Raw genomic sequence first — 7615 nt, forward strand, 5'->3', positions numbered from 1 at the left:
CTCAAGGTGAGCCCTCTACCATGTGAGCCCCAGTGCCACTTCCAGTTTTCTGGTGGTTTATTGGAGATAAGAGTCTCATGGACTTTTCTGCTCTGGTAGGCTTTGAACCATGATCCTCAGATCTCAGCCTCCTTAGTAGCTAGGATTACAGGCATGAGCCATCAGCGCCTGGCTACACTTTAGGAATTAGTGGGTGGCAGGCTCTGGATTTCCCTTAGTTAGAATTTGTAGACAACAAGAGTTCTCATGGGTTGTGAAGTTAGTATGCTGGGCCAGGGTATTCCAGATTCTTAACAGCAGTAGAGAGGGATTAGTCTATCTGAGGACCAACAACTAACCTGGCCTTTGCCATCCCTGCCTGAAGGTGCTCCAGCCTTTCACAGGGCCTGTACCAGCACCAGGAGGCTCATGACCAGGGCCATGGAGAAGAAGATGCCCAGGAAGAAACGGTCCATCACACGAGCCAGGCGCTTCCAGTCCTCATGGCGGCGCTGGGCAGCCCTATGGCTTCGGAAGGTGCTGGCAATGGTGGCTACATGATGCAGGAGGGCTTCCTGGTGGCAAAGACACCGAGGCTCGTGGCAAGGGCCTGCTGGGGGGACAGTAGGAAGCAGGGGGCTAGGAGATGACTTGGCTGGCTGGGAATGCCCACAGGGTTCTCCTCGTTCTCGAACACACAGGCCTTTTGCTAGGTGTCCCAGCAGGAGGGCCCGAGCCCAGGCTGGCACCGGGCGAGCGTTGGGACCACAGTAATGCAGGTTCATGATAAGGATGGTTAACGCTGTGGAGAATGTGACCATGGTCATAGTGGCCATATAGTACTTTCCTGCAAGACAGACAGAGTGCCAGTTGGGGCCCAAAGCAATGACTTGAGGATCCTCAGCTTCCTAGATACCTCCCCACAACTACGAAGAAGCTCACCATGAGGTTCTCAGGACCCTTCAAGTCCAATGGGCAGAAAAAGGAAGGAGCTAAGAGCCAAATTCTCCTCATTTCTCATCACTACTAGTGCTCTCAGAATCTACCTATTCTCAAATTGTTGCTACTACTGGAGACTCAAATAGTATGGGTTTAACTGGGTGAGATACTGATCTGGGGCTGGGAGTGTGGCTTAAGTGATAGAGCATCTGCCAACAAGCATGAGATCCTGAGTTCAAAGCTCAATAGAAATAAATAAGGAAGGGGCTGGGAAGTTGGCTCAGTGGTAGAGCGCTTGCCTTGCATGCCTGAGGCCCTGGGTTCAATTCCTCAGCACCACATAAGCAAAAAAGAAAAAAGCCGGAAGTGGTGCTGTGGCTCAAGTGGTAGAGCGCTAGCCTTGAGCTAAAGAGCTGAGGGACAGTGCCCAGGCCCAGAGTTCAGGCCCCACGACCAGACCAAAAAAAAAAAAAAGAAAGAAAGAAATAAGGAAATAAACAACAACAAAAAAAAGCCAGATGTCAGTGGCTCGTGCCTATAATCCTAGCTACTCAGGAGGCTGAGATCTGAGGATCAGTTTGAAGCCAGCCAAGGCAGAAAAGTCCCTGAGAGTCTTATTTCCAAATAAGAGGTTAGAGGTTGTGGTTTAGGTGGTAGGGTGACTGCCAATGAGTGAAAGTATCAGAGTCCCAGTGTCTCTGTCTCTCTGCCTCTCCCCTCCCCCCACTGTTTCTCACACACACACACTCCAAAAAAGCCAGAAGTAATGTTATAGCTCAAGTGCTAGAACGCTAGCCTTGAGCAAAAAAGCTCAGGGACAGTGATCAGGTCCTGAGTTCAAGACCCATGACTAGCATTAAAAACAAAACCCAACAACAACAAAACAGTATTCTCTATACATCTAGAATAACCAGAGAACCTGCATCATAGGTTTGTGGAGCTTACCTGAGCTAATAAACATCAAATAGGAGAATGCTTAGCATGCAAAGGGCACACAATCATTCAACTACTGTTACATCCAAGACACACAGATCTTCCTATCTCTCTCTACCTCACTGCCAAATCCCTGACAATTCTGGGATTTGAACTCTTGGCCTCACACTTGCCAGGTAGATCTTCTATGCCATCCCTTTTTATACTTTTTTGTTGTTATTGTTGTTGGGTATGGGGCTTGAACTCAGGGCCTGACTGTTGTCCTGAGCTTTTCTGCTCAAGACTAGTTCTCTCCCACTTTGAGCCACAGTGCCCCTTCTGGTTTTCTGGTGGTTAACTGAAGATAAGAGTCTCACTGACTTTCCAACCCAGGCTGGCTTTGAACCAAGGTTCTCAAATCTCAGCCTCTTGAGTAGCTAGGATTACAAGCGTGAGCCACGGTGCCTGTTTTGGTTTTTGTTTTGATTTTTAGATAAGATCTTGCTTCCAGACGTGGTGGCGCTGTGGCTCAAGTGGTAGAACGCTGGCCTTGAGCTGAAGAGCTGAGGGACAGCACCCAGGCCCAGAGTTCAGGCCCCACGACCGACATAAACAAAACAAACAGACAAGATCTTGCTTCCTGGGCGTGCGGGTAGTGTACGGCAATCCTCTTGGCCGGACATACTCTGGCCACTAATAGGCGGTTTAAGAGGCCCGTGCCACAGCCCCTAGCGTCTTGAGATGGGGATCTCAGGGCCTCTTCGGCCCGGGCTGGCCTAGAACCAATCTCACTCTCCCAAGTAGCTAGAGTTGACCTTTCCCTTCAAGGAAAGAGGGACTCCTTCCGGCCCCCATCCTTCCCCCCAGCGGCCTCACCGATGAGCGGCACGCTCTCGGCCGGCGGCATGCTCTCGGCCAGGATCAGCTGGAAGACGGTGAGCGCCAGCAGCACGGTGACGCCCAGCGACACCTTCTCGCCGGAGTCGGCGGGCAGGTGGAAGGCGAGCGGCGCGAGCAGCGAGATGAGCACGCAGGGCAGCAGCAGGTTGCACACGTAGGCGGCGGCGCGGCGGCGCAGCAGCAGCGTGAAGGTGACGTCGGGGTAGGGCTCGGAGCAGCAGCCGTACGTGAGCACGCGCCGGCGCGCCGGCATGCCCAGCACGCGCCACTCCACGTTCTCCACGAAGTCCGCCAGGCCGGCCGAGGCGCCGCGCGGACGCACGTCCAGCTGGTGGCCGCCGTGCGTCCACGAGCCGAACGTCAGGCCGCAGCGCTGCGCGTCGAACGGGAAGGCGGACACGTCCACGCGGCACGAGCTGCGCGTGATGGCCGGGGAGTCCCAGCGCACCGCGCCGTCGTGACGCACCACCACATTCGTGTTGATTGACGCTGGCGCCTGCGTGTCTGCCCTGCAGACGAGTAGGATGGGAGCAGGGTGGGGGTGGGGTGAGGGGGTCATTGGGGGCAGATGTCAGAAACCCGGGCAGGGCGGGGGGGGGGGGGGGAAGGGGGGAGTTCTTTGAGGAGAGGTGCCCTGGAGGCCTAGGTAGTGCCCAGGGGTGGGGGTGGGGGGCTTAGAAGGCACACAGGCCTGGGCAGAGTGGGAAAGACCTGTAATCCGAGGCTGAGATCTGAGGATTACAGTTTGAAGCCGGCTCAAGCAGAAAAATCTATGAGACTCTTATTTCTAATTAGGCCCCAGAAGAGCTGTAGCTCAAATAATGGAGCATCAGCCTTACCCAAAAAGGCTCAGGGACAGTTCCCAGGCCCTGAGTTCAAGCCCCAGTGCACACACATGCGCACGTGCACACATGCGCACGTGTGCACACACACACACACACACACACACACACACCTGGTGATAGTAATGGGCAGGTCAGTGCGACCTTGGGAATCATCTACAAAACTCATTAGAGGGACTCAGGAAGCTTTGCAGCACTACACATTAAATGGGAGGCACTGAACTGGTTAATGTGGCAGAAAGGAATGCCCTTGAGGGTTAGGCCCGGAGGGAGCCAGCCCTGAACCTCAGAGCTAGTCTGGAAACAGGTAAGGTACCATAGAGAGGCACTCACATCCCAGACTTGTCATTCATTCACTCATTTATTGGTGGTACTGAGGATTGAACTCAGGGCCTCATGCATGCAAGTGTGAGGTAAGCAGGCACTCTTATCCCTTGAATCCTATCACCACATCCCCTTACTAGGAGAGAGAGTAGGGCTCTCAGTAGACATTCAGCCTGATTTGGCCTTCTGTCCCTAAAGTGGGGCTGCTGATGCAGAGGCTGTGAGCTCTTGGCAGCTTTCCTTTTGGTACCAGGGGAAAGTTTCCAGGGCAGCAGGGTAACCAGACTGGGGTGGGGTTGGGGTGGGGAGGGGTCTCAGTGCATGTTTAGAGCTAAGGGCAACTTTAGAGAGAGGCAAGAGAGGGAGGGACCCAGGCAGGCAGTACTTGTTGTAGAGTACGATGTCTGGTCGCCACACAAGACTGCTGGGGATGCGGATGGCATCCAGGCCACCGTAGGCATCTGGGTCCCATCGTAGGTAGGCATCAGACCACTCCTGCCGGATCCACAGGTACAGGGTCAGCACCTGATTGCGTTCATCCTGGTGGGGGGAGGGGACGGGGAGGGGACGTCGGTATATGTGCACACTTTCCTCAGTGCAGACATCTACAAACCCAACTTGTCCGTACAGTGATTCCCTCCCAGGCCTGACCTTGCTGGATTCTTCCCTTCTCTGGGCCTCAGTTTCTCAGGTGCATGTTAATCTTAACACAGGAAAAGAACAGTCCCACACTCTCTTACCTCTTCCTGGAACACTGTTACAGAAACATTCCATAGCAGAACCATTACCACAACATACCATGTCGATGATCTGGGACAGTGTCACCTCCAGGGTCACATTCAGAGTCTGGTCTGTGTCTGCCACAGGTCTCAGGGCACTTTTGTAGTTGGTGAATAGGTCACGGAACAGCTTGTGAGCCAGCTTGCCTTCAGCTCCCAGGCACTCTGTATCAGTCAAAAGGGCTTCTGTGCATACCCTTCAGCCATATCTGCTTCCACTGTCTCAGCCTTTTGATGGTCTCCTTATGCTTGTCCTCTGTCCTGGCTGTGGCTCTGGTTTGTTTCTCTCTGTCTCTGTCTCTCTATCTCTCTGTCTCTCTGTCTCTCTCTCTCTGTTTTTGGTTGTGGGGCTTGAACTCTGGGCCTGGACACTGTCCCTCAGCTGTTCAGCTCAGGGCGAGTGCTCTACCACATGAGCCACAGCACCACTTCTGGTTTTCTGGTGGTTTATTGGAGATAAGTGTTTCACTTTCCTGCCTGGGCTGGCTTTGAACTGCAATCCTCAGATCTCCTGAGTAGCTAGGATTACAGGCATGAGCCACCAGTGCCTGGCAGCTCTGGTTTCTTCTTGGTCACCTCTAAGGGGTGAATGAGCTAAAGGCCTTGTACTATCTTCCAGAGCAATGCTGGCCTCTTATACCCTTTTCAAGGACCTGGATTCTGTCTGTCATGCCTTAAAACTAGAGGGACCCAAATAGCCCACAAGAGCCCTGACTTTCACCTAAGTATTTTAAACTCCATTTACCCTGTCCTCATTTTTCAAGCCTGTTTTTACTTCTCCTTGGGTTCCTCAAAGCTTCTATATATGGAGCATTCCATGTTCCGCAACTAGCCACTAGGATTTTATTTTATTGAGACAGGTTTTGGTTGTGTTACTCAGGCTGGTATCAAATTCCTGGGCTCAAGGCATCCTGCTTCAGCCTTTCAAGTAGCTGGGATTATGGGTACCTGCCATTTCCTAAAAACACACTCTTCCTAGGCTTTTATGACATACATTTTCTCAGTCCCTGATGCAAATAATGTGTACCAAAACCCTGTCCTCTTCATTTAGTCCCTCCCTCCTCCCATCTCCTGTCCCATCTTCCTTCCCTCCTTCCCTCTCTCCCTCCTTCCCTCCTCCTTCTCTCCCTTCTTCCCTTCCTCCCTTCCTTCCTTCCCTCCTTCCCCTTTCTCCTCCCCTCTCCTTTCCTCCCTCTCCTCTATCACCTCTCTAGTCCAAACCCTTCCTCCTTCACTCAGACTACACAATAGTAGCTTGTCATTGCTCCCCCGGCCTGGAGCTTATCCTCACTTCCTGTCTATTCTCAATTTTTTGTTTTATTTTGCTCTGCTTTTTCATTTTCTTGAGATATAGTCCAGGTTGGCCTCAAACTCATGATTCCCCTGTCTTCACCTCTTCAGTGCTGGGATTATGAGTGTGCACCACCATGTTTGGCACACACACCCACACACCCACGTGCACAGGTCCTGGGGCTTGAACTCAGAGCATGGGTGCTGTCCCTGAGCTTTGTACTCAAGGCTAGCACTCTATCACTTGAGCCACAGCTCCACTTCTGGCTCTTTAGTAGTTTGTTGGAGATAAGAATCTCAGTCTTTCCTGCCTGGGCTGGCTTTGAACTGCAGTCCTCAGATCTTCAGCCTCCTGAGCAGCTAGGATTACAGAGTGTGAGCCCTAGCACCTAGAGGCTCCCACAGTCTTTTTTATTTCCCAGTCCTGAGACTTGAACTCAAGGCCTGGGCACTGTTTCTGAGCTTCTTGTGTTCAAGGCTAGCACTCTACCACTTGAGCCACAGCGCCACTTCTGGCCTTTTCTGTTTATGTGTTACTGAGGAATTGAACCCAAGGATTCATGCATGCTAGGCAAGCACTCTGCCACTAAGCCACATTCCCAGCCCATCCCACAGTCTTTTAAACTGACTGAATCTGACTAGGGCAGGGTCTGCTTAAAACTTTCCAGGGCCCCAGTGGGTGCAGGTGAAAACACTAGCCTAGCATTCAGGGCCTTTTATGATTTGCTTCTCTGACTTTTCAGCCATAATTCTGGAAGTTTCCTTGTCCTTGCTCCCACTTCAGCCATGCAAGTAACCCCTCTCCTCCACATTCCCCAGATGGAAAGCTTATTCTTAGCACAGCTACTGAAAAGAAAGTTAACAAAGGCTGTGGAGAGAGATTTGTGTTGGATAGGAATAACAGCAATGCCAGGGGAGGCCAGGGCTGGCTCATACCTGCAGGGAGTAGCAACAGGAACAGAAAGGCCAGATGGAGACGGTGGCTCCCAGTCCTCATGGTCCTGCCACAGCCAGAGGTGAGGTGGGTCTCCTAGTCAGACCTAGGGCAGCATCAGGCCCTGATGGCAAGGATAATGTAGACAGTACCTGGAAATCAGAAAGACAGATCTTTGGTGGGCCCGGATACTCTCTAAGGAGTCCCTAAACTCTTCTAGTTATCTGACCCTACTGTTTGTACCTGCCCTGCAAATATTAGTACTTGGTTCTTACCATCTGCCATTTCTCCTTTTCTAGTCCTTGCCTCTCTGGCCTCAACATCTGCCCTTTCCCTATGCCATGCACCTCTGTTTACCTCTTGCTCTCTCAATTTTCTTTGACTTTTCCTCTACAACCGTCTTGGTCTCTATCTATTTCCCTTCTCCTCTCTCCTACTTCTTTCTATTTCAGACGCCTGGCTTTGATCTTCCGTGCCTCATACCCAGGCCTTGGATGAGCCAACGAGCCTGCTGCTCTCAGCAGAATAAGACCAAGAACTCTTCTCTGTCCCAACGAGTGTGAGGCACAAGACAGTGGCCCCTCCCTCTTGGCACTTCCAGTTAGCTTAATTACATGGTTGGGACACCTGTACCCATGGAAACAGCAACTGAAACTGACACTTCAGGCTGTTGGGACCTAAATTATTTATATTTTGTAAAGCAATACTCAGACTCA

The 7615-nt window shown here is 51.9% G+C and overlaps 1 protein-coding gene across 1 annotated transcript; it reads right to left on the reverse strand.

The window, feature by feature from the left end:
- Nucleotides 1-377: 377 nt before the first annotated feature.
- On the reverse strand, nt 378-6962 carry Chrna10 (cholinergic receptor nicotinic alpha 10 subunit). Its single transcript, XM_070034680.1, has 5 exons — nt 6902-6962; nt 4695-4840; nt 4282-4436; nt 2707-3239; nt 378-826 (listed from the first exon to the last, which is right to left on the reverse strand). The coding sequence occupies exons 1-5, from the start codon at nt 6960-6962 to the stop codon at nt 378-380; spliced, it is 1344 nt and encodes a 447-aa protein (XP_069890781.1).
- Between the last annotated feature and the right edge of the window lie 653 nt (nt 6963-7615).

The sequence above is a fragment of the Dipodomys merriami genome, unplaced genomic scaffold, assembly GCF_024711535.1.
Source record: "Dipodomys merriami isolate MVZ:Mamm:240054 unplaced genomic scaffold, mDipMer1.0.p SCAF_25, whole genome shotgun sequence".
NCBI lineage: Eukaryota > Metazoa > Chordata > Mammalia > Rodentia > Heteromyidae > Dipodomys > Dipodomys merriami.